The sequence below is a fragment of the Salvelinus alpinus genome, chromosome 4, assembly GCF_045679555.1.
Source record: "Salvelinus alpinus chromosome 4, SLU_Salpinus.1, whole genome shotgun sequence".
Taxonomy (NCBI): Eukaryota; Metazoa; Chordata; class Actinopteri; order Salmoniformes; family Salmonidae; genus Salvelinus; species Salvelinus alpinus.
Genome location: NC_092089.1, coordinates 82,185,495 through 82,212,797, shown reverse-complemented (window position 1 = coordinate 82,212,797; position 27,303 = coordinate 82,185,495). Strand labels below are relative to the sequence as shown.

At 45.7% G+C, this 27,303-nt stretch overlaps 1 protein-coding gene across 3 annotated transcripts in view; it reads left to right on the top strand.

Annotated features, from left to right (window-relative positions):
• Positions 1-27,303, top strand: part of atp8a1 (ATPase phospholipid transporting 8A1) — a 232,151-nt gene that overhangs the window by 190,613 nt on the left and 14,235 nt on the right. For all 3 annotated transcript variants that reach the window (XM_071399246.1, XM_071399245.1, XM_071399247.1), the window contains 6 exons: positions 4,471-4,545; positions 13,322-13,444; positions 17,289-17,367; positions 20,086-20,147; positions 20,641-20,697; positions 21,014-21,121. In XM_071399246.1, coding sequence (XP_071255347.1) covers positions 4,471-4,545; positions 13,322-13,444; positions 17,289-17,367; positions 20,086-20,147; positions 20,641-20,697; positions 21,014-21,121 — 504 coding nt within the window. The remainder of the gene's footprint in view (positions 1-4,470; positions 4,546-13,321; positions 13,445-17,288; positions 17,368-20,085; positions 20,148-20,640; positions 20,698-21,013; positions 21,122-27,303) is intronic.

Below are 27,303 nucleotides of genomic sequence, written 5' to 3'. Positions count from 1 at the left end.
GTAAATGTCAATGGCTTTTGCCCCCTTGGTGTAATCTTGTTGCACCCATTGGGAAACACTCTTTGAACTTGAAATAGTTGGCAAAAATGTTGACATGAATGCAAAAGACCAGAGGTTCTCATCACACACCAGGCCATATGACCCTCTCTCATTCCTGTATGTAAATGATCCATGGACTTGACTAGTGGTGGTTTTCCTGTCTGAATCCCCCCCACTTTATTTAGCCTCTTGTGTCCAGCCACCAGCGCTCTTTCAAATATACCAGTTCCCTTTTCATAAGCAGGTTGTTTCTCTCCGCTTGTCCGCAAGGCGAGTCTCTTCCCAGCACACCTTTTGTTAACGCCCTGAAAATGTAACTCCCCCTTCTCTGTACCCTCCTTCAGGGGATTCATATACATAATAGAGGATTTTCTTCACTGTTTTGCTGCTTTGTAAAGTATAAAACACCCCTGTTTTGTAAGGGCCTGACAGCCAAGACACTAGCATCCCAGGGGAGGGCTAAAAGTTACATTTGTTGCACTAATAGGTTTACTTTTGTAGGCACATGTTTTTACTCTCCCGCTCCCAGGCCATGTCCTTGAATCAGAAACGGGGAGAAAAGTAGAAAAGGGTCATTTAAACATTGTAATTGTCTGTTTCAGTGCGCATTAAAAACGGAATAGCATGGCTAGGAGATTGTATAGAGGACTCTGGCCTGGCCTTCTCTGGTCTCACTTGTTCTGTTCTCTCCTTCTCTGTCTAGCATTAACCTTTGGTGGTTTCAAAAGCATAGAGGGGGAAAGGGTTTTTCAAGGCCATTGTAGGGAAATGTCAGTGTAGACCGAGAGGAAGAGGTGAAGCGAGAGTTTTCATTCTCGCCAAAATCTGTCCAAAATATGCCCAATGCGTTTCTATGGGCTTATTTCGGACCTAAGCTTGTCGCGTGCCTTCCCCCCATTTCGGACAACCACTCCCGTTGGTTAGGGCGGAGACATGACCATCCTTTCATTATATACAGATGTCTGGTGGTGTGAGCAGCAGCAGCTGTGTTTATAATTGCTGTTTTGTTGGGAGCCTGGATGGATGGAGGTTAATTGAGAGTCAGAAAGTGAGGGAGGGACAGGTGGGGCTGCCATTCAATGCCCCAGTCAGGTTTCTCATGGTCTCTCTCTCCCCCAGCTAATGAGCTGTCTTTTTCTGACAGGACACTCATTCAGAGGGAGAACTCTAACTTGACAGAACTTTTAACTTTTTCAAAACTTTGTGAGGTATAGTTGGAGAAAGACCATAATGATCAGAACATTACGGGGGAAATGAGGGAGCTGAAGATACTCTAAAGAGTTATGTTACACACATGCCAAAGGATATTGCAGTCATACAGTACTTTCCTCTGTCTATAATCTTTGCAAAGCTAAACAAACTAAACAAAAACTATTAGAAAAAATGGAAGGATGAGCCACATTCAAAGAAGATACCTTTTCAATGATGTTGCCATAGCGACTTCATTCAAATGTTTGGTCCAGCTGGGCCTACTTGGTTTGATTGACACGTTGTCAAGTGGCCCCAGAGAGACTGATGGACAAGTGGCTTTTATGAGGTAATTACAAGAGGCTCATTCGGCGGGGCTCAGAAAACCTGGAGAACGCCTGGCGCTCGAGAGAGGAGGGCTCCCCTAGTGCAGAGCACAGCCTGCTGACTGGTGCCACACTGTGAATACATCCACCAACCAGGGCCCCATCCAGCATTGTAACACAGGGTGCCCTCCTGTTTAGCACCACACGTTTCCAGCATATTTACTAGCTCCTGTTTCTTCATCCCTCTTTCTCCTTTGCCTTTTTATACGGGGGATAAGGAGTCTGTTGGTATTTTTTCAAGGGTTCTGCATAGGAGCAAAGAGTGCTGTCATTTTGTTGAGGACAAATGTCACTCCTCTCTCCCTCCACCCACTTCTTCCCACAGAGACGCCTACGGAATCAGAATCATTGTTTTTTGATTCTGCTGATGAATTACCAGGGACCTTCTTTATTGGCGGCTTGCTTTCCTTCCTTCCTCCGATCTGTTTTTCCAAATGTGCACTGGGAGAGAGAGGTCAGCCGCAGCCCTCTGCTGAGGGGAAAAAATAAGAAGGAAAAACCAGTGCCTGGACCTTTCCCTAATGAGCGAATCAATGCATCTGTCTCAAGAGAGAGGGAGAGCGGGTGAGAGGGGTGCTGGCGGGACCTGAAGGACCAGGCCAAAACACTCAGGCAGAAGCTGTTACAGCATGCTCTGAATAGACTTCTTTTTAAACTTAGCACAACAATATATCAGCCTGGAGCCCCTCATTGAGCCAGCCCTTAATTAATTCAGCACTTTGACCCGCCCGCTAGGCCAGCCACATCATACTGCCGGTTTAACCTGCTCCATGGCTTTCGCCTCGTCTCACCATAACCCGTAGCAACAGGGCCTATATATTATTTAGTGAAGACAGACCCTTAAACACATATATTTTATTTCTAATGGTAACATGGGACTCTAATCAAATCAAATTGTCACATGCTCTGAATACATCAGGTGTAGACTTTACCGTGAAATGTTTACTTACACGCCCTTCCCCAGAAATGCAGATTCCTCTGTGTGAGGGAGCACAATGCCAAACATCTCCGGGGGAGTCACATGTTCTTGTGTGTGTGTGTAAAAAAAGTTGACCACCAGCGTCCCCCACTTTAAAAAAGGAGCATCATGGTAGAAAGGAAAAGGGGATAGCTAGTCAGCTGTGTAACTGAATGCATGCACCTGATGGAGGGAAGATTGGGAGCTGGAAGAGGGGGTGGGGTTTATGGTTTAGGAGCGCACATAGACACACTTGCTTCACTCTCCTCGCCCAAGGGAATGAACAGGAGGGGTGGGCGGGTGACAGACATTTGTTTTGGGAACATTTTTGCGCATTCGCTCGATTGAATGGGAAGGTCCTGGCTGGTGGGTTGGGAATTTGGCATGTAAAGAGTGGGTGGCGGTGGCGGGTGAGGCCCTTTGTCTGAACTGAGAATTTGTAGTAATTCAGGCCTTCATAATGCAGTTAAATGAAGCGAGGAAATGTTCGCAGCCTGGCCGTGGCACAGAACAGCAACCCAACAGAGAGGGTCTGTCCAACGCCACTGTATGTCCACACAATTACACAGAGACGGGCTGTTTCACTGTTTCTCACCCGGAAAACAATAAGCCCTTTCTGTGCCTGTCATATGCTTTAATTAACATCGTTGGAAATCGATTTACGTTGTTTAAATGGAAAGAAGTCCACCATCAATAACAAAATGTGGTATCGTTGCAGTCTCTGGATATTTCTCCAAAAAGTTGTATTTTTCGGTAGTAGTTCATTTTAGAGCAACAACCAGCGAAATCTACCCTTCCCTGTTTTCCAAAGCGGTGGCAGTTTGTTTCTTGCCTGACAGTTGAAGCTGTGTCCAGACAAGTCTGACTAATCAAGATATGAGGTGATAACTAAGAATCATATGGTTTAGATACATGTTATCTTCACCTCCCCCCTCGGTGAGCAGATCCAAGGCTGTCTCTATCCAGCCAGTCTGTCCAATCCCATGGCTCCTGCCTCATCACTAAGGCTGGCTGTCACTTGGATGTCGCTGGCTGGCTCATTGGAGGGAAACGGTGGGCTTGATATACTATATGTTCATAAGTAATCTCGAGCTAAATCCATGGGAAATATTACACTGTGGAAATGGTATCTCTTTAGGCTTCGTTTTGCCACTCCCACTAATTCAGTCATTCTTGGTCCCTGTCTCCTGTCCCCCCCCCAAAGATTGAGAGGCAGTGCCTTCAGAGACTAATGATGTGTTGAGCACAGGTCAGAACTTCAAAATGACCAATATTAGATTATAGAATCATTCTAGCTCTTTTTACATTGCCTGGAAAAACATTCTTCAATTCCTTTAGTAAAGGGCATATTACTTAATGTCAGGATGTCTTTTTGATTATACCTAATAGAAATACATTATTTTAACTGAAGTTAACGTTATAGGAATTAATGATATTGTATTGTGTTGGTACAGTATGTGCAGTAGGTGTCAATGTGATGTTTCTTTATGGTCATTAGACAGTAAAGAATGTGCCATCAGGGATGGAGGGTAATGGTGTGATATCTGCAGATCCTCTTCGGACACCCATGGACTGATGCTAATTGACTAATGGGGGCACCTCTCTCCATTACTATCAGTGATGGAAAGCATGCATTCAAAGGGGGGAGGGGGAGAGACCACATGCACTTCTATCACTGATGAAGTAACCCAATCTACTGCTTGAAAAAACACCTAAAAGATAAATGTGATATCAGCTGAAAAGGAAAATATTCACTTTGAGTAAAGATGTGAAGCCATTGCCTTTGTGTTGGCAAAATGTTTTAGTTTTTTTTATCTTACCGGTGTCATTAATGACAATCACCTCGCGTCCCTTTCTTCTTCAATGTTGCACTTCTAATGTCCTTTTTTTCACCTTCAGATCTGGTTTGCCTTCGTCAATGGATTCTCTGGTCAGATTCTGTTTGAGCGCTGGTGCATCGGCCTGTACAATGTGGTGAGTGTTAATGTGATTTACATTACTGTGGAAGCGCATGTTATATAATTCTCCTCCCCTGTTGCTCTCTGGCAAGAAAACGAATTTGCCATGGCACTCCAGACGTGATCCCTTTACTGCGGGAAATGTCCCATTTATTTATGACCTGTTGTCAAGTCCATATTCCCCTCGTGCCCCGAACTATGTACCGAATGTGAGAACAACAGCCTTGCATGCCCCTAAAGTGTGTAGTTAGTGAATGCTGTCATTTGTGAATTATAAAGGAACCGGTGGACTAGAGCAGCACACAACCAGCTCTGAGCAACTGGTGTCCCACAGGGTTCTGTGTTGGGTCCCCTCCTATTGAACCAATGTCAAATCAAATTTTATTTGTCACGTGCTTCGTAAACAACAGTTGTGGACTAACAGTGAAATGCTTACGGGCCCTTCCCAACAATGCAGATAGAAAGAAAATAGAGAAATTATAGAAAAGTAAATTGCGTAATAACATATTCATGATGAGTAATGATAGCTTTGCTATCTACACGGGGAGCCAGTACCGAGTCGATGTGCAGGGGTACAAGGTAATTGAGGTAGATATGTACATATAACTAGGAATGTGACAGATTATTAACAGTAGCAGCATTGTATGTGGTGAGTCAAAACAGTTTGTGCAAAAAGGTTCAATGCAGATAGTCCGGATAGCTATTTGGTTAACTACACTGCTCCAAAAAATAAAGGGAACACTTAAACAACACAATGTAACTCCAAGTCAATCACACTTCTGTGAAATCAAACTGTCCACTTAGGAAGCAACACTGATTGACAATAAATTTCACATGCTGTTGTGCAAATGGAATAGACAACAGGTGGAAATTATAGGCAATTAGCAAGACACCACCAATAAAGGAGTGGTTCTGCAGGTGGTGACTACAGACCACTTCTCAGTTCCTATGCTTCCTGGCTGATGTTTTGGTCACTTTTGAATGCTGGCGGTGCTTTCACTCTAGTGGTAGCATGAGACGGAGTCTACAACCCACACAAGTGGCTCAGGTAGTGCAGCTCATCCAGGATGGCACATCAATGCGAGCTGTGGCAAGAAGGTTTGCTGTGTCTGTCAGCGTAGTGTCCAGAGCATGGAGGCGCTACCAGGAGACAGGCCAGTACATCAGGAGACGTGGAGGAGGCCGTAGGAGGGCAACAACCCAGCAGCAAGACCGCTACCTCCGCCTTTGTGCAAGGAGGAGCAGGAGAAGCACTGCCAGAGCCCTGCAAAATGACCTCCTGCAGGCCACAAATGTGCATGTGTCTGCTTAAACGGTCAGAAACAGACTCCATGAGGGTGGTATGAGGGCCCGACGTCCACAGGTGGGGGTTGTGCTTACAGCCCAACACCGTGCAGGACGTTTGGCATTTGCCAGAGAACACCAAGATTGGCAAATTCGCCACTGGCGCCCTGTGCTCTTCACAGAGCACAGTCCGTCCAAGGTGGCTTAGCAGTTCAGACGTCTTTTTCTGTTCAGTATTGTTCGTGTCCTGTATATATATATATTTACACCTTTCTTCGCATATCTTTTATCTATTTTATTATCCAAGAACTCAACTACAAAAGCTTTCCTGCAAAAGCTTTCCTGCAACCCGCTTCACCAATTACAAAAAGTATTATTTACCTCAATCTGAAAATCCATCGTGGAAGCTAGCCAGGGGCTAATTCAGAAGCTAGCCTGAAAGCTAACCAGAAGCTACTCCGATAGCTAGCCAGAAGCTAATCTGTAGCTGCCCCGAAATTAGCCGGTTTGCTGGCTAGCGTTGGTGTTTCAGCTGCCCACGTTTAGTGGTCATCAGCTATTCCTTTAGCTCGATAATCTACCGGCACTTTTGTGCAACGCGACTCGGACCGGAGCATTCCGGGACTCTTTTTCTCTCAGTTTCCCCGGATTCCAGCCGCAGGCTCTGGACACTTGCACCTTGATTTCGCAGCTAGCTAGCTGCAAACCGTGTGACTATTGGCTTACGTCGACCCCGGAGCAAACTCAAATCATTCTGGAGCTAGCCAGCTGAGGAGTTCCATCACCATCCGGACCCGTTTCTTTTGTTGCTGCTGCAGATACGGAACCCCACCGGGCCTTCACGACTGACTGCCGCGACTGACTGCCGACGTTATCTGCCCGAGGGATTTATCCAACTGGCACCTCCGTCCCGACGTTACCTGAACGCTCATCTGAGGCCCGCTAATCGTTAGCTGTCTTATCGGCTGCTATTTGAACAAGTATATTGGACAACTATTATTATTATTATTATTTATTTATTTTATTTTTTCCTTGGGTCACTATATCTATTTTGCCAATTTGGATTGATCCCCTCTACCACACGGAACCCCACTACACGGAACCCCACTAACCTACCGACGGAAACGCACGAGGTATCTACAAACAGACCTCCATCCTATGCTGCTACCGATAGCCATATACCCGGCCAGCTGTCTGGATCGCCACGACCCCAACCAACCTCTACTCACTGGACCCTTATTGATCACTCGATTAGCATGCCTCTCCTTAATGTAAATATGCCTTGTCCATTGCTGTTCTGGTTAGTGTTTATTGGCTTATTTCACTGTAGAGATTCTAGCCCTGCTCTCTATACCATATCCAACCTCTCAGTTCCACCACCCACATATGCGATGACATCACCTGGTTTCAATGATGTTTCTAGAGACAATATCTCTCTCATCATCACTCAATACCTAGGTTTACCTCCACTGTATTCACATCCTACCATACCTTTGTCTGTACATTATTCCTTTAAACTATTTTATCGCCCCCAGAAACCTCCTTTTACTCTCTGCTCTAGTAGCTCTAGGCGACCAATTCTCATAGCTTTTAGCCGTACCCTTATCCTACTCCTCCTCTGTTCCTCTGGTGATGTAGAGGTGAATCCAGGCCCTGCAGTACCTGGCTCCACTCCTATTCCCCAGGCGCTCTCTTTTGATGACTTCTGTAACCGTAATAGCCTTGGCTTCATGCATGTTAACATTAGAAGCCTCCTCCCTAAGTTTGTTTTGTTCACTGCTTTAGCACACTCTGCCAACCCGGATGTTTTAGCCGTGTCTGAATCCTGGCTTAGAAAGACCACCAAAAATTCAGACATTTTCATCCCCAATTACAAGATTTTCAGACAAGATAGAACGGCCAAAGGGGGCGGTGTTGCAATCTACTGCAAAGACTGCCTGCAGAGTTCTGTTATACTATCCAGGTCTGTTCCCAAACAATTTGAACTTCTACTTTTAAAAATCCACCTCTCTAAAAACAAGTCTCTCACCGTTGCCGCCTGCTATAGACCACCCTCTGCCCCCAGCTGTGCTCTGGACACTATATGTGAACTGATTGCCCCCCATCTATCTTCAGAGCTCGTGCTGCTAGGCGACCTAAATTTGAACATGCTCAACACCCCAGCCACCCTACAATCTAAGCTTGATGCCCTCAATCTCACACAAATTATCAATGAACCTACCAGGTACCACCCCAATTCCGTAAACACGGGTACCCTCATAGATATCATCCTGATCAACTTGCCCTCCAAATACACCTCTGCTGTTTTCAACCAAGATCTCAGCGATCACTGCCTCATTGCCTGCATCCGTAATGGGTCAGCGGTCAAACGACCTCCACTCATCACTGTCAAACGCTCCCTGAAACACTTCAGCGAGCAGGCCTTTCTAATCGACCTGGCCGGGGTATCCTGGAAGGATATTGATCTCATCCCGTCAGTAGAGGATGCCTGGTCATTTTTTAAAAATGCCTTCCTCACCATCTTGAATAAGCATGCCCCATTCAAGAAATTTAGAACCAGGAACAGATATAGCCCTTGGTTCTCTCCTGACCTGACTGCCCTTAACCAACAGAAAAACATCCTATGGCGTTCTGCATTAGCATCGAACAGCCCCCGTGATATGCAACTTTTCAGGGAAGCCAGAAACCAATATACACAGGCAGTTAGAACAGCCAAGGCTAGCTATTTCAAGCAGAAATTTGCTTCCTGCAACACAAATTCAAAAAAGTTCTGGGACACCGTAAAGTCCATGGAGAATAAGAACACCTCCTCCCAGCTTCCAACCGCTCTGAAGATAGGAAACACTGTCACCACCGACAAATCCACTATAATTGAGAATTTCAATAAGCATTTTTCTACGGCTGGCCATGCTTTCCACCTGGCTACCCCTACCCCGGACAACAGCACTGCCCTCCCCTCTGCTACTCGCCCAAGCCTTCCCCATTTCTCTTTCTCCCAAATACAGTCAGCTGATGTTCTAAATGAGCTGCAAAATCTGGACCCTTACAAATCAGCCGGGCTAGATAATCTGGACCCTTTCTTTCTAAAACTATCTGCTGAAATTGTTGCCACCCCTATTACTAGCCTCTTCAACCTCTCTTTCGTGTCGTCTGAGATCCCCAAAGATTGGAAAGCAGCTGCGGTTATCCCCCTCTTCAAAGGGGGGGACACCCTTGACCCTAACTGCTACAGACCTATATCTATCCTACCCTGCCTTTCTAAGGTCTTCGAAAGCCAAGTCAACAAACAGATTACCGACCATTTCGAATCCCACCACACCTTCTCCGCAATGCAATCTGGTTTCAGAGCTGGTCATGGGTGCACCTCAGCCACGCTCAAGGTCATAAACGATATCGTAACCGCCATCGATAGGAAACAATACTGTGCAGCCGTATTCATTGACCTGGCCAAGGCCTTTGACTCTGTCAATCACCACATCCTCATTGGCAGACTCGACAGCCTTGGTTTCTCTAATGATTGCCTCGCCTGGTTCACCAACTACTTCTCTGATCGAGTTCAGTGTGTCAAATCGGAGGGTCTGTTGTCCGGGCCTCTGGCAGTCTCTATGGGGGTGCCACAGGGTTCAATTCTTGGACCGACTCTCTTCTCTGTTTACATCAATGATGTCGCTCTTGCTGCTGGTGATTCTCTGATCCACCTCTACGCAGACGACACTATTCTGTATACTTCTGGCCCTTCTTTTGACACTGTGTTAACAACCCTCCAGGCGAGCTTCAATGCCATACAACTCTCCTTCCGTGGCCTCCAACTGCTCTTAAGTAAAACCAAATGCATGCTCTTCAACCGATCGCTGCCTGCTCCTGCCCGCCTGTCCAACATCACTACTTTGGACGGCTCTGACTTAGAATATGTGGACACCTACAAATACCTAGGTGTCTGGTTAGACTGTAAACTCTCCTTCCAGACTCACATCAAACATCTCCAATCCAAAGTCAAATCTAGAATTGGCTTCCTATTCCGCAACAAAGCATCCTTTACTCATGCTGCCAAACATACCCTTGTAAAACTGACCATCCTACCAATCCTCGACTTCGGTGATGTCATTTACAAAATAGCCTCCAAAACCCTACTCAATAAATTGGATGCAGTCTATCACAGTGCCATCCGTTTTGTCACCAAAGCCCCATATACTACCCACCACTGCGACCTGTACACTCTCGTTGGCTGGCCCTCGCTTCATACTCGTCGCCAAACCCACTGGTTCCAGGTCATCTACAAGACCCTGCTAGGTAAAGTCCCCCCTTATCTCAGCTCGCTGGTCACCATAGCAGCACCTACCTGTAGCACGCGCTCCAGCAGGTATATCTCTCTAGTCACCCCCAAAACCAATTCTTCCTTTGGACGCCTCTCCTTCCAGTTCTCTGCTGCCAATGACTGGAACGAACTACAAAAATCTCTGAAACTGGAAACACCTATCTCCCTCACTAGCTTTAAGCACCAGCTGTCAGAGCAGCTCATAGATTACTGCACCTGTACATAACCCATCTACAATTTAGCCCAAACAACTACCTCTTTACCTACTGTATTAATTTATTTTGCTCCTTTGCACCCCATTATTTCTGTCTCTACTTTGCACTTTCTTCCACTGCAAACCAACCATTCCATTGTTTTTTTAGTTTTTATTTTACTTGCTGTGTTGTACTCACTTCGCCTCCATGGCCTTTTATATTTTTATTTATTTATACATATATTTGTTTGCCTTCACCTCCCTTATCTCACCTCACTTGCTCACATTGTATATAGACTTATTTTTTTTTCCACTGTATTATTGACTATATGTTTGTTTTACTCCATGTGTAACTATGTGTTGTTGTATGTGTCGAACTGCTTTGCTTTATCTTGGCCAGGTCGCAATTGTAAATGAGAACGTGTTCTCAATTTGCCTACCTGGTTAAATAAAGGTTAAATAAATAAAAATAAAAAAACAGATGAAAGCAGGTTCACACTGAGCACGTGACAGACGTGACAGAGTTTGGAGACGCCGTGGAGAACGTTCTGCTGCCTGCAACATCCTCCAGAATGACCGGTTTGGCGGTGGGTCAGTCATGGTGTGGGGTGGCATTTCTTTGGGGGGCCGCACAGCCCTCCATGTGCTCGCCAGAGGTAGCCTGACTGCCATTAGGTACCGAGATGAGATCCTCAGACCCCTTGCGAGGCCATATGCTGGTGCGGTTGGCCCTGGGTTCCTCCTAATGCAAGACAATGCTAGACCTCATGTGGATGGAGTGTGTCAGCAGTTCCTGCAAGAGGAAGGCATTGATGCTATGGACTGGCCCGCCCGTTCCCCAGACCTGAATCCAATTGAGTACATCTGGGACATCATGTCTCGCTCCATCCACCAACGCCACGTTGCACCACAGACTGTCCAGGAGTTGGCGGATGCTTTAGTCCAGGTCTGGGAGGAGATCCCTCAGGAGACCATCCGCCACCTCATCAGGAGCATGCCCAGGCGTTGTAGGGAGGTCATACAGGCACGTGGAGGCCACACACACTACTGAGCCTCATTTTGACTTGTTTTAAGGACATTACATCAAAGTTGGATCAGCCTGTAGTGTGGTTTTCCACTTTAATTTTGAGTGTGACTCCAAATCCAGACCTCCATGGGTTGATAAATTTGATTTCCATTGATAATTTTTGTGTGATTTTGTTGTCAGCACATTCAACTATGTAAAGAAAAAAGTATTTAATAAGACTATTTCATTCATTCAGATCTAGAATGTGTTATTTTAGTGTTCCCTTTATTGTTTTGACCAGTGTATTTAATTATGGCTTGGGGGTAGAAGGTGTTCAGGGTCCTTTTTGTTCCAGATTTGGTGCATCGGTTCCGCTTGTCGTGCGGTAGCAGAGAGAACAGTCTATGACCTGGGTGACTGGAGTTTTAGACAGTTTTTAGGGCCGTCCTCTGACACTGCCTGGTGTAGAGTTCCTTGATGGCAGGGAGCTTGGCCCCAGTGATGTACTGTCCCGTACACACTACCCTCTGTAGCACCTTGCGGTCTGATGCCAAGCAGTTGCCATACCAAGCGGTGATGCAACTAGTCAAGATGCTCTCAGTGGTGCAGCTGTAGAACTTCTTGAGGATCTGAGGGGCCATGTCAAATCTTTTCAGCCTCCTGAGTGGGAAGAGGTGTTGTCGTGCCCTCTTAACAACTGTGTTGGTGTTTGTGGACCATGTTTCTCGTTTGTCAAATGAAGTGAGCGCACGGATGGAAAGAATGTTTATTTTAACACCAACTCAAAAATAAACATGTAATTTTGCATTGTTTGGGTTTCAACTTGTAGCTTTATACTGTTTATTAAAGATGTACCCAAGTCTATAGACAAAAAAAAGTGAAGGAAGTGAGATGAGAGAAGTTGCCCGCACATCGTTGACGGCCCACAAATGGAAGTGAGTTCGTCACCGACCAAGAAATTAGAACATAGTCACAGGTCTGGCTGTTTTCAAAATTGCTCAATATACCGTGGCTCTGTGGCAGACAGTCTGTCAGAGGCAGCAGGCCGAATCTCCCCCCCCCACTCCCCCCTCAATGGCGATGCTTGGCACCCTGAATGAGAATAGAGCCCATGCAGTGGAGCATGTCCTTCTGCGTCTGACACTCCTTTCACTTCTTCTCTCACTCCTCTTCGCCGTCTCTTTCTCTGCAGAGAGAAACATTACAACACCACATAGAAATGACACTAGCGCCGCGAAAATACCTGCTAACTAGTAAGGGTGTTGCAGATGTTCGTCCAAGACGGAGCGTGTCGAATTAAAATAAAAGCCCAAAAGTGCTAAACACTCAACAGCCTCCACTCAATAAAATCAGTCAGTCAGAACTTCAGCATATGACCATCAATGCAAAAGTGAAGCATTTTTTGTGTGTTTTCAATGATGCTGTGTACACTGTTTCCTCCCCAAAATGTTTTATGATCACATTTTTTTTTTTAAGTTTGTCAATTTAGCAGACGCTCTTAACCTTAATTGCTCCTGTAAATCGCTATGGTTAAGGGCCTTGCTCAAGGGACATCGATAGATTTTTCACCTAGTCAACTCGGTTACTGGCCCAACGCTCTTAACCGCTAGATTACATGCTGTCCCAAATGTGGGATGAACTGGGGATGACCTGTCTAATGGACAGGATGAATAATCTCATGTTGTTGATCATAGTGAGCAAATTGTCTCTTTCCATACATGTATCTTAATAGGACATCATTAGTGACTCCTTGTTTTCACTAACGAAGTAATGGAATCAATAACGTCTTGGAGGTCCTCGCCATTATAAAAACCCTGGCTTTTATTGGGTTATTCACTGTGGAATGATAAAATTCCCATCTAAAATTGTAATTGATACGGTCTTTGCTAACAGGCCGTTAATTTAATCTGCTGGGATTCTGAGTTTACTACCTTTATCCTAATTTCTGAGTTTTGTGAGGGGAAATGTTGACATTAGTGTGTTTGTGTGTTTAGATTTTCACTGCTCTGCCTCCTCTCACGCTGGGCATATTTGAGCGTTCATGCAGGAAAGAGAACATGCTGAAGTACCCGGAACTCTACAAAACCTCCCAGAATGCCATGGGCTTCAACACCAAGGTAGGTCATGTGTCCGTTTGTGCTGCATTGAAGAACGTTAGAGGAACATTGTCTCAACAATTCCATAATTTTCCACTTTTATGCCTCATGTTTTATGCATCATGTTTTATGCCTCATGTTTGTCTGGGACACGTTTCCATTCATAGTAAAGTCAATGCTTAAGTCTTTCTAAGCTTAAATAGGTTAAGTTAGGTTTACTTGGCACCAACAGACAATAAGCGAGACAGAGTACTGCAATTAACCAGGCTGTTTTTTTCTAAACCTCCGTTCTGTCTCCGAATTGACATCCTTTACACACAATGGAGACCTGATAAGCTCCGAAACGCTCCAAACGCGTCTGTCCCCATTGGCCTGTGTCTGACCTATGGGGTCTCTACCACCAGTCTGATCGGGTGCAATGGTCAGAGGGTGTCTGCCTGCCTTTCCGCCTGTCTGTCTGTTGAGGGGCTGTCGGTTAGCTTTCCTTGCTGTCTGTTAATGAAGATGTCTCCCCTTCTCCACGCCTACCCCTGCCGCCCTCCATCCACCACCCCCGCTTAACTCCCTTACTTTACAGCCGTGGAGAGCCGGTTAGTGCAGCATGGAGACAGATTAAAGCCCGAGTGGCCACAGAGGTCATGGGCGACAGGGACAAGAGAAGTGGGGGGATAGCGGCCCGGAGGAGGGGGGGGTGTAAAGGAAGAGTGCTCTTCTGCCAGGGTGTGATGGCATCCAATGTGGAAAATGATGCAATTTGTTTAAGCAAGGGCCTGTTTGCACTGGAGGCCTTCTGCCTAGCTTGGCCTAAGTACTGTAAATAAGACAACCCCAGTCTACTGGTCTCTCTCTCTCTCCCCGGGAAGTTGGCCTGCATGGGGCCAGTCACCTCAGTTAGTGACCCACAGACCACAGCCGGCATTTCCCCCTCATAGCTTTTAGTTGTGTCTGGGTGAGAGAAGGGCTCCGTATGGCCCAGTGTTACATGACCCTCCAGGGAATAGCAGGATGATATTGTGCAAGACAGGCCACAGTCTCTGAAAAAACTGACTTGTTGATTCGTATTGGTTTTCCTCCATTTTTGTTTGACCAGTCATTTCTAGACACATGTAAATAATGACTTGTCCAGGTCACCGTTGTATTTTAAATGGACTATCAACTCTTTCCCTCTGATATTGTCTTTGCCACATGGCCCTAGGCGAGGTGCCAAAAATCTAGCAGGAATTTGCCCGAATCCCCTTTCTTTCTGCACGCCTGGGTCTTTTGTACACAAACAGATACTGTCTGGGCGAATTAAAGGCATTTGTGTTGATGAAGGGGGCAGGGGAAGGGTGTGAAATATTTAAGACGTTGCCCGCCCTCGCCACTGTGTCCCCTTTCACCACTGTGTCCCCTTTCACTTTTAATTACATATTCTTGACACTTAAGTCACTCTAATAAACCTCAGTCCCCTGATGTGGCCACCAGTAATTACACTGCCTCCCCCCCCCCCCTCCCCCCCTCGCTCTGTGCAACAGCATTAAAGAGGAAGGGGTGAGGACTGGAAATATTTGGCTCGATATAAAGTACATGCATTCATGCTTTTTTAAGCAATTAGGTGCTGCACAATGGGCCTGAATCTTTTAGCCTGGGCACGAACTAGGACAGGCAGGCATTCACACTGGTGTTCTTCGAAACTCACCAGGATACAGCGGAGGGGGGTAGAAGTGGGGGGAGGGGAGTGAGGCTTCACTGTGACAAATGATTATGAACATTCGGGGCGGCAGGTAGCCTAGTGATTAGAGCGTTGGGCCAGTAACCGAAAGGTTGCTGGATCAAATCCCCAAGCTGAAAAGGTAAAAATCTGTCGTTCTGCCCCTGAACAAGGCAGTTAACCCACTGTTCCCCGGTAGGCCGTCATTGTAAATAAGAATTTGTTCTTAACTAGTTAAATAAAATAAAAAAACTATTTATTGATTTCATTAGTATTCGTTAGGTTGCTGGGCACTTGGAAAGTATGTTTTTTCCACACTGTGTTGTGCTGGGCAGAGTGAGGAGGTGTTGTTGTTCCACACTGTGTTGTGCTGGGCAGAGTGAGGAGGTGTTGTTGTTCCACACTGTTGTGCTGGGCAGAGTGAGGTGGGTGATGTGAGAAGGTGTTGTTCCACACTGTTGTGCTGGGCAGAGTGAGGTGGGTGATGTGAGAAGGTGTTGTTCCACACTGTGTTGTGCTGGGCAGAGTGAGGTGGGTGACGTGAGAAGGTGTTGTTCCACACTGTTGTGCTGGGCAGAGTGAGGTGGGTGGGTGGGGTTGTTGTTCCACACTGTTGTGCTGGGCAGAGTGAGGTGGGTGGGTGGGGTTGTTGTTCCACACTGTTGTGCTGGGCAGAGTGAGGTGGGTGAGGTTGTCGTTCCACACTGTTGTGTTGGAGGGTGAGGTGGGGTTGTTGTTCCACACTGTTGTGTTGGGCCCTTGAGGAGGGTGAGGTGGGGTTGGGGGTAGGGGTGGAGTTAGGGACAGAAGGGAAAGTTGTATGCGACTTGCCAGTGGGAGGCTAATTGGGTTTAAATGTGTAGTTGTAGCATTGGAGATCATCTGTCACACATTGAACCACATAGAGAGGGGGGTGCTCCTACCCCAGCGTGGGGGCCTGTTGGCAGGGTGGGAGGTGAAGTAAGGGGGATAGGGGTGGGACTAAGGGCTCTTGTTTTGTAAAGGTGAGAAGGTCATGCCAGAGAGGCCAAGGTATGACATAGAGCCCAGAACAAGACACACTCCTCCTGTTCTTCCTCTCCTCCTGTTCCCCTCCCCACCTGTGGACTACAACACTTGGTTTCCTCATCTGTTTCTTTGTGCTCACTAGTGTTTTTTGTATGTAGCCTGCTTTTTATTTAATTTAACTTTTGCAGAAATACTGAGACATTTTCACATTTGTACTACAAATAATCCGCAGCCCCAGACTTCGCCCCGCAGCCCCAGACGTAACTTCCGACCACAGAATCCCCAATTGCCGTCTTAACTACACATGACACGGATCCACCATTAGGGAATCTGCACTAAAGTGAATATTGGGTGAAGTGTTCCCCCCCCGTTTTATTAAAATCTATTTAAACTTTTCCTAGTGGAGCAGGGTATGTGAACGAGGGGGCATGAATACAGACTTTTTTGGCGGAGTTGATTTCACGGCCATTTCATGCTACATCACCCTTTAGTGTTGTGTTTGGCGACATCCGAGCATAATGTACATTTGAAACACTGTGGTTTGGGAGAGGGACTATTGATTTAAACGGCTCATCCAAAATCTACAAACACACACCAACAACACACACATACTGTAGAGTCGCCTGTGTGGAAACACACAAACTACTGTGTGCCCCTTCTTTTCCAGCTTCTTACTAATTACCGTAAAAACAAGTTAATCCACGTCAAACATGTCAACTTCTCCGTGTTTTTAGATTGATTTCTGCTTGTTCAGTGCCCTCTTCATTTATTTTTCTCCCGATCTTAAATTTGCATGTGAAAGACTGTTGAAATGTGGGGGGGTCTACAGGAAAGTATAGGGACCCCCCCCCTCCCCCCACATAGTCCACCCGACTTACGTGCACACACACCAAACCTACACACATCCCTGCACCCTCTTCTCCAGTCCTACACACAGGAGGATATACAAAGTGTGTGTCAGCGGGGTGGCCATTCAGAGAGGAGGCCCTACAAAACCGCCACTTAGCCAACTGCTGAGCCGGGACAAAGAGCCAAGGTCAGTGGTCGCTAGGCGGGTTGGGTCGGCCAACGGGTTTCTCATGCTTTTTCCTCTCCTTTTCTCCCTGGAACCCCCCCAACCTACCCAACCCCCTCTCTCCTCCATCCCTCTCTCCCCACTCCTTGCAGGTCTTCTGGGCCCATTGTCTGAATGGCCTCTTCCACTCGGTCATCCTCTTCTGGGTCCCCCTCACAGCCTTCCAGCACGGTAAGCACCTCCCAGGGACTCTAACCCTGACCTCCCAGGGACTCTAACCCTGACCTCCCAGGGACTCTAACCCTGACCTCCCAGGGACTCTAACCCTGACCTCCCAGGGACTCTAACCCTGACCTCCCAGGGACTCTAACCCTGACCTCCCAGGGACCCTAACCTCCCAGGGACTCTAACCCTGACCTCCCAGGGACCCTAACCTCCCAGGGAATCTAACCCTGACCTCCCAGGGACCCTAACCTCCCAGGGACTCTAACCTCCCAGGGACTCTAACCCTGACCTCCCAGGGACCCTAACCTTCCAGGGACTCTAACCCTGACCTCCCAGGGACCCTAACCTCCCAGGGACTCTAACCCTGACCTCCCAGGGACCCTAACCTCCCAGGGACTCTAACCCTGACCTCCCAGGAACTCTAACCCTGACCTCCCAGAGACTCTAACCCTGACCTCCTAGAGACCCTAACCCCCCCCCCCCCAGAGACTCATCTGGCACCTTGCTCTTTGTGACAGCCTGGATTTCTAGTATCTACATGCTCTGGGTGGAATGAGGCCAGTTAACACACACCTTATCTTGATTACTTTTCTTTTTTACCCACAACCTCATGAATTATAAACATTGACATGCTTGGCACGCACACACACACTCAAACACGTTCAAGTTCCCTTGTTCCGCTCACACTTCACTATATGGCCAAATAGTTACAATTCTCAGACTGTGGTAAGGTTCAGGGTTGAGAGAATGGGTATCTTTGAGTCGATGGAGTCTTGGCTGGTGGAGCCAGAGGACCACACAGGCTTGGGCCTGCTCTCCAAATAAAGCGAAGAGTGAAGCCCCTTCAGTCTGACTGACAGGCTGTCAGCAAGGCTTCGAAGCACACATAGGCATGTGACTAGCCGAAAGCAAAAAGGAGGCAGTCTCGCTCTCCCTCTTTCTTCTTCTCTTTCTCCCTCTCTCGTTCTTCTTCTCTCCCGCCCTAACACTCTCCCCAAGCACGCCCATGTGTTGAATTTGGAGGATGCTCAGAAATTAGGTGGTGTTAAAGTAAATGTTTCTAGTACAATCAATGAGGCAAAAAAAAAAAAAAAAATGAACAAAAGTTGACCCATGCCTTTACCGGTATTTGAGTAGCAGTTTGCTTTGATTTGAATACTTAATTTGTCAAAGATTACTGGACTAATTCTTGTTTTTGTTTTCAATAATAACCTGGCTTAACTGGTCACGTCAACCATAGTCCAGACTGCTTCCTGATTCCTCCATCAGGTTGCTCCATTAAGCATATGCAATGGACACACACACACACGCACACACAGTCTTGTACAGCTCACATTGTGGGGACACACAATTCAGTCCCATTCAAAGTCCTATTTTCCCTAAACCTAATCCGTACTCTTACCCTAAGCCTAGCTCCTAACCCTTAATGTAATTCTAACACTAATTCTAACCTTAACCCTAAACCCCCTAGAAATAGCATTTGACCTTGTGGGGACTAACTGTCCCCAGTTGGTCAAATGTTTGTTTATTTACTTTTCTTGTGGGGACTTCATGTCCCCACAAGAATAGTTAAACATGTCCACACACATCTCACTGCTCTAATGGGCCATTATGTCCAGTGTTACATCTCACTGCTCTAATGGGCCATTATGTCCAATGTTACATCTCACTGCTCTAATGGGCCATTATGTCCAGTGTTACATCTCACTGCTCTAATGGGACGTTATGCCCAGTGTTACATCTCACTGCTCTAATGGGCCATTATGTCCAGTGTTACATCTCACTGCTCTAATGGGCCATTATGTCCGGTGTTGCATGTCTAATGGTGCATTATGTCCAGTGTTGTGTCTCTAATGGGGAATTATGCTCGCCTGCACATACAGTACTCACAGGCTGCATCCCAAATGGCATCCTATTCCATTTATAGTGCACTGCTTTTGACCAGGGTCCATATGGCTCTGGTCAAAAGTAGTGCGCTATAGACGGAATAGGGTGCCGTTTGAGATGCCGCCTTATCCTCAGCTCCCTGGTCATCATAGCAGCACCCATCCGTAGCACTCGCTCCAGCAGGTATATTTCACTGGTCATCACCAAAGCCAACTCCTCCTTTGGCCTCCTTTCCTTCCAGTTCTCTGCTGCCAATGACTGGAACGAATTGCAAAAATCACTGAGGCTGGTGACTCATATCTCCCTCACTAACTTTAAGCATCAGCTGTCAGAGCAGCTTACAGATCATTGCACCTGTACACAGCCCATCTATAAATAGCCCACCCAACTACCTCATCCCCATATTGTTATTTATTTTTTTGCTCCTTTGCACCCCAGTATCTCTACTTGCACATCTATCACTCCAGTGTTTAATTTCTAAATTGTAATTATTTCGCTACTATGGCCTATTTATTGCCTTACCTCCCTAATCTTACTACATTTGCACACACTGTATATATATTTTTCTATTGTGTTATTGACTGTACGTTTGTTTATCCCATGTGTAACTCTGTGTTGTTTGTGTCGCACTGCTTTGCTTTATCTTGGCCAGGTCGCAGTTGTAAAACTGGCGTACCTGGTTAAATAAAGGTGAAATAAAATAAATGCAGACAGTCTGTCTGCTCTTTGGTAGTTTTCTCCATAGCCGAGATTTCACATTTCTTCTGGTCTAGTGGAACTAGCAAAGAGGGATATGACCATACGTCTAAAAGCTTTTCATGTTCATCCTTTTCACAGATACGGTCTTTGGCAACGGAAAGACCCCGGACTATCTCCTCTTAGGCAACATGGTTTATACAGTAAGTATGTGTCTCAAATGGCACCCTTTTCCCTGTGTGTGTGTGTGTGGTGCACTATGAAGGGAATAGGGTGCTATTTGGGACACCACCTGAGTCTTTTTTGGATGAGCACACAGTCAGTTCAGCCCTCCCCTGACTGATAACCAGTGTTGTATTTCTGCTTTTTTAGCTTTGAGAATGAAGACATCTTTGTCTGTCTATCCGTAACCTTGTGTTAGCCTCAGCGTCTTGCTGTGAGATTATTTATCAGTTTGTTTTGAATTTATTTATTTATTTTTGATTGTCTTGAGCGTCATTACTGTGTTTTGATCAAATATGTGTGAGTCAAACAGTATTTCAAGTTCTAAACTAAGGAATACACCTTTAGCTGTCATATATAAAATGCTATCTGTCAGTGCCTTTTCCTGTCAAACTTCTGACTTTGATTTTGACTTATTCTCAATGGCGAGGAAGATGTTGGTTTAGCATTTAACATTGATGTTCTGTTTCCTAGTTTGTGGTCATCACCGTGTGCCTTAAAGCTGGCCTGGAGACCTCGTCGTGGACTATGGTAGGCTCTCCTCTCACTACAATATCTTGTCTTTTCATCGTCATTCTCTTATGGTACCACAGACACTTGTAACAAAGGCAGATCTTAAAAGGTCTATAATAATGCTCCATCCAGCTTTTCCTCTTCCTCCTGCCACTCCTGGCCACCATTCACATGACATAGGCTTTTCAGCAGAGCTACTAGCAGAATAACTTAGTCATTGTTTAATTACTCTACAATAAGATGGTTAGTACTCTGTATTTACTGTTGGAACTCTCACTGCCAACACTGTATTTATGTAAAGACAAAAGGAAGTAACATTCTCTGTCTCCTCCAGTTCAGTCACATTGCCATCTGGGGCAGCATCAGCCTGTGGGTGGTGTTCTTCGGTATCTACTCCTCTCTGTGGCCGCTCATCTCTCTGGCTCCGGACATGTCTGGCGAGGTAAACACTCATCTTACCCTCCACCCTCCTTTAAACCCAGCAAAACATGTCTGATCACCTCTTCATTCCCAGAAAGTTAGTAAGGGCTCCATTGGAAAATTAGCAAACGTTGTAGGAACATTCACCCCCCCAGCAGTGATAAACCCTACTGTATCATGCTGTCATTCATCACTCAACAGAATGTACAGTATCTCCTAACATTGCTGTTACTAAGGGTGGTAGTTGTTGGGAAGAATTTCAATGTGTCTATGCCGTAACCCAACTCTGTGTTTCTCATCGGAGGGCCAGAGGGGATCTAGACTGTCGGACTGACAGATTCTGGGTTGTGTTGCGGAATGACTTAATTGGGCCCAATTAGCCAACTGTTTGTGTTATGTCACCCTCGCTTGCCCCCTAAGTATCTGCAGGTGACGGTGAAACCTTGTCGCTGTACGGAGGAGCGATTCAACAATTCACACTAAAATCTGAAGTATTTGTGGTGGTGTTGTCAGCAAAGTTATATTATAGCAGGTATTTGTGTCTCAGCATTGTATTTGTAATACATCAAAATTGTTCTGAATATCTGTTTGATTCTGTTTAAGGTAAAGTGTCTAAAATGCATTTTGCGGTATGACATGTGTAAGGCACTCCTCCCTTGGTGCATCCCTGCCCACACACACACACACACACACACACACACACACACACACACACACTGGTGCTTTCATCCAGTCCCTGCAGTTCTGGAGTAAAGGGAGTGATGGTGCTCTCTGGACAGCTTGGTAACCCTATGCCTAGCTCAGCCGTGGGGTTCCCAGTACATCATCACACTGGAATTATGTTCCTGACACCCGAGAACATATCAGAGTCCTGCTAAATGACACCAGGCCTCCCAGGCCCCAGTTGTGGCAGAGGAAGAGGGGAGGTCTCTACAGGGTCGTTCCACCTCGAAACCCACCATCTCAGATTGTTCTGATATTGTTTCTGTTAGAAACAGATAAGATCTCTTTGAGCTAATTGATTGCATCCAAATTGGCCATTTTAATTTATAGGATTCATGTAATATTCAATAACTATAGTCCCTAATATTCGATTTGGACCAAACAGTTTTCTAACAATGAGTAGGGACATGAGGAATCCAAAGAAATAGTCAAAAGTCAACGACGGACCGCCCACACCAATCCCACAACGAGTATATAGTATCAGTTCTCTGTCTTACAAAGGAGTATGGAGCTGCAGCTCGGGTGTTGTTTCTCATCCGTTGTAATGTGTTCTCAGTGAAGTTGGTGATGTTTTCTTCCCCCTGTTCAGATACAGTTGTCATTGAAGTTATGTTTAGGTCCCATCCTACGTCCTTCTTACCAGATTCTGACCACTATTACAAAATTATATATTGGTTTGCTTATATATTGAGTCATTAAAACTAGTTTTTCAACCACTCCACAAATTTCTTTATTAACAAACTATTGTTTTGGCAAGTCGGTTAGGACATCTACTTTGTGCATGACAAAAGTAATTTTCCAACAATTGTTTACAGACAGATTATTTCACTTATAATTCACTGTATCATAATTCCAGTGGGTCAGAAGTTTACATACACTAAGTTGATCGTGCCTATAAACAGCGTTGGAATATTCAAGAAAATGATGTCAAGGCTTTAGGAGCTTCTGATAGGCTAATTGAAATCATTTGAGTCAATTGGAGGTGTACTTGAGGATGTATTTCAAGGCCTACCTTCAAACTCAGTGCCTCTTTGCTTGACATCATGGGAAAATCAAAAGAAATCAGCCAAGACTTCATAAAAAAAATTGTAGACCTCAAGTCTGGTTCATCCTTGGGAGTAATTTCCAAACGCCTGAAGGTACCACGTTTATCTGTACAAACAATAGTATGCAAGTATAAACACCATGGGACCATGCAGCCGTCATACCGCTCAGGAAGGAGACGAGTTCTGTCTCCTAGAGATGAATGTACTTTGGTGCGAAAAGTGCAAATCAATCCCAGAACAACAGCGAAGGACCTTGTGAAGATGCTGGAGGAAACAGGTACAAAAGTATCTATATCCACAGTAAAATTAGTCCTATATCGACATAGCCTGAAAGGCTGCTCAGCAAGGAAGAAGGCACTTTTTGGAGAAATGTCCTCTGGTCTGATAAAACAAAAATAGAACTGTTTGGCCATAATGACCATCGTTATGTTTGAAGGAAAAAGGGGGAGGCTTGCAAGCCGAGGAACACCATCCCAACCGTGAAGCACGGGGGTGGCAGCATCATGTTGTGGGGGTGCTTTGCTCCAGGAGGGACTGGTGCACTTCACAAAATAGATGGCATCATGAGGTAGGAAAATTATGTGGATTTATTGAAGCAACATCTCAAGACATCAATCCAGAAAGTTAAACCTTGGTCACTAATGCGTCTTCCAAATGGACAATGGACCCCAAGCATACTTTCAAAGTTGTGGCAAAATGGCTTAAGGACAACAAAGTCAAGGTATTGGAGTGGCCATCACAAAGCCCTGACCTCAATCCCATAGAACATTTGTGGACAGAACTGAAAAAGCTTGTGCGAGCAAGGAGGCCTACAAACCTAACTCAGTTACACCAGCTCTGTCAGGAGGAATGGGCCAAAATTCAACCAACTTATTGTGGGAAGCTTGTGGAAGGCTACCCGAAACGTTTGAACAAAGTTAAACAATTTAAAGGCAATGCTACCATATACTAATTGAGTGTATGTAAACTTCTGATCCACTGGGAATGTGTTGAAAGAAATAAAAGCTGAAATAAATTGTTCTCTCTAATATTATTCTGACATTTCACATTCTTAAAATAGTGGTGATCCTAACTGACCTAAGAGAGGGCGTTTTTAGGAATGGTGAAAAACTGAGTTTAAATGTATTTTGCTAAGGTGTATGTAAACTTCTGACTTCAACTGTAGATGATTTGGATATGAAGAGCGAAAATGCAATGCAATAGGTACTATTGACCTGCTTTGGATTTCTGAAATGACATGGAACGACCCTGCACTAGCAGCAAACACCTCTCTTTCGCTGACTCGCTTTCCCTCTGTCACTGTTGCTCTGTCGTTCTCGCTTGATCTCTCACTAACACTTTCTTTCTCTCTGCCTCTTCCCCTCTCCTCTTTCTTTCCCATATTCTCTCTTTTCCATGTTCTCTCTCTTTCCCCCCTCCCTCTATCACCCACCCTCCCCTCTGTCTCTGTGTCTGTTTGTAATGCCTGAGGGTCATGATGATATAGACACCACTTCTTGTTCTACAGTTTCTGACTCCACAATTCACCTCATTCAAGAAAGACGTTGAGCAATGGCTGACTTAATGCGATAGCATTTGTCAGTGTCAGTGAGTTTGAGCTTTACTTGGACGATTGACAAGACAGGTGCCTTGGACCATCCCTTAAACATCTTGAAACAGACGTCTTAAGTTTGACAAGATGCTTGGTTGGCCCAGGCCCAAACCACACATAAATTTTAGCCTTGAGTTGACGTGGATGAAAAAGGAAGATTCAAATCGGATATTTTCAGAGGAGGGACATGAGCTGCTATAGTAAGGGGCTTAGGCACACCTTACGAGATGACACGGCAAACACCATCACCCTGGCCCGTCTCCTGGCGATTTCCTGTCGCTATCAACAACACAGCTGTAAGGATGTTAGAGCATAGATAACTCTGTGCCTTTCCGACACCTGCCATTTCCTTTGCTTTTGCCAGCGTCTGCAGGGAACAGTACTTCCCCTCACTCTCACACTCACTTGACCGCTTGTCATCGACACTTTGGATTCACCCCTCAACAGGTGCGCCTCACATTCCTCCCGCAGTTTGTGCCAAGCGATAAGCAACACGTTCTCCTCAGTGTTTTGCTCAGAAGGGAGAGGTTCATATTTTGGCATACTACAGACGTACAGCAGAGAGACAGATGGAGAAGTTTTCTATACGAATGAAATATGAACATTTAAGAGAGTAGAATTAAAGATTATCTTCACAATTTGTATGTATTTTGTGTCCTGAGAACCTTCACTGAAAGTAAACTTTTCTGAAATTGAACCCCCCAAAAATGTCGGATTAACAAAGCCTTTTGGGTTACTTTGATCAGTCGTAGTCATGAAACGTTAACAGTACTTGGAGGGGCTACATATCAGTTCATGTAAAATAAAAAGGTATTAAAAAGAAGAAATCTAGGACACCGATAATGTAAGGTGACTTCGCCGTCTCCTTGTGCTCTGGTCAAAAGTAGTGCACTATGTATGGAATATGGTGACATTCACTCACACGTTTGTTTGAATGGAATTATTTATATTGAAGTGCAACTGTAGAGCCTCCAGTGCAGGCAGCTCATCAGGACTCGCTTTCTTTGAAGAACAAGAATGCCCCTACAGAATGCCCCTATAGAATGGCACAGAGGCCAGCTGCACCTCACTAGATAACCCATCCTCTCTCGACTCAGGCCAGCTCCACCCAGCAAGGACCAGTCTAGGACCATAGAGATGGTGTGTGTTTTGACGGTGCGGGTGTCTCCGTGCATGCTTGCGTGTGTGTGTGTACTATCACCAGTGACACAGTGACACTGAAGTAGCAGGGCCACAGATGACAGATCTCGCAATTTCTCCGCTATCTCCAAAATCACCAGGGATCCCTAAAAACTCTGGGGGATGAGTGAAAAGTTTTATAGAACCCACAAGGTTCCTCACTATTAAACCTGTGACAGCCCTATGATGGAATTAAAGGCACTTCAGCATTTCAGTTGACTTTGTCCCCTCCACTGGTTTCCCTCTGTGTCTGTGTTTTAGGAATACTTAAGGCCTTTAAGAGCCGCGCCTGTGTCGTATGGTAGCCCCCTCTGCGCTATCGTTGAAAACCCAATGATTTATGGAAGACTTGAGCGGCTGTGGAAGCCACGGGATAGTCCATGGTGTGAGACTTTGCTGTGTTATGCGTGTCAGTATATGTAGTTGAATGGCCATGGATATGGGCGTACTTGTCGTTATCCGTGAGCTAATACATGTCAAACTGACACAGTCTGTCGGCTAATCTATCTCACTTTAATAATTCTTGAGTCACGTTGTAAATCACTATCGGACAGTTGTGCCTGGATGACTTCTGTTGAGCTATTACTGTTTTTGTTAGCGTTCTGTCCTATGTTTTTCTTCGGGATATCTCAGGGCTATTGAGAGGCGACATGCAGAGAGTAAACAGATGGACCCAATTGAGCAGGCCCAGTTTAAGTTTTCCATAGTAAAAGCTTAGTGGGGTGGGGGTGTTAGGGATTTGCTTTTGCGTTGCAATGATGACATGCAGGGAATTTGTGGGCCGCGTCCGAACAAGGCCCCTCACACACTCTTGCTCTCTCTTTCTCCTTCGCTCTCGCTCTCTTTCTCCTTCGCTCTCTCTTCAGAGCATTAAGTTTGCCTCCATCTCTTTTCTCTCCCATCATCCTCAGGGACTGGCTTTTTCATTCTGCGGCTGTGTTTACACTCAATAACCTTAAGGATTTGGTTTCGGGTGGTAGCATGGAGCTGGTCGTGAGGGACTTTTTTGGGGCTTTTTTTGACCAAACGTACAGATCCAGCTTCAATTTGAAGCATAGAAATCTGCACCCTCAAATCACCCAATAACCATTTCCCTAGATCCTTAGCTCCATAGCAGAACAATCTACCCCTCTGTTCCAACTTCCACCCCAGTCGTATGGTCCGGTAGAGCCAGCTGAATTTAGCCAAACGGACATGGATGGAGGTAGACCAAATCATTCACTGGGACTGGATTTGACTTAAAAAACCCTCGTCCTTTCATAGGGCCCAATAATAATAAAAAATGCCGTACAAAGAGACTCTGCACCCAGGCTGCTAGTGTCCAAATATTAGCACCCAGAGGCTTTAGCTATGGCAGCACCAGGGCCATGCAGAGAAAAGGGGAAAGACTCAAATCTGACAGCCTTTCAGATATGACAGAAAGAGACGTGGTAAGAGTGAGGTGTGTGTGTTTGCATGCTTCTGTGTGTGTGTGCGTATGCGGTGGGCGTGTGTGTAAAGTTGGCTTTTCTCAATCTGCTTTCTAAAGCCAAAGGCCTCGGAACGGGGTGAATAGTGAAGGCCTTAATTGTCCTTCCTTCATATTTACCATCACAATGGCAGGCATTAACATTCTTGGGGCCACACTATCACTGTGGCCTGCCAGGCATGATCAGCCAACTGCTG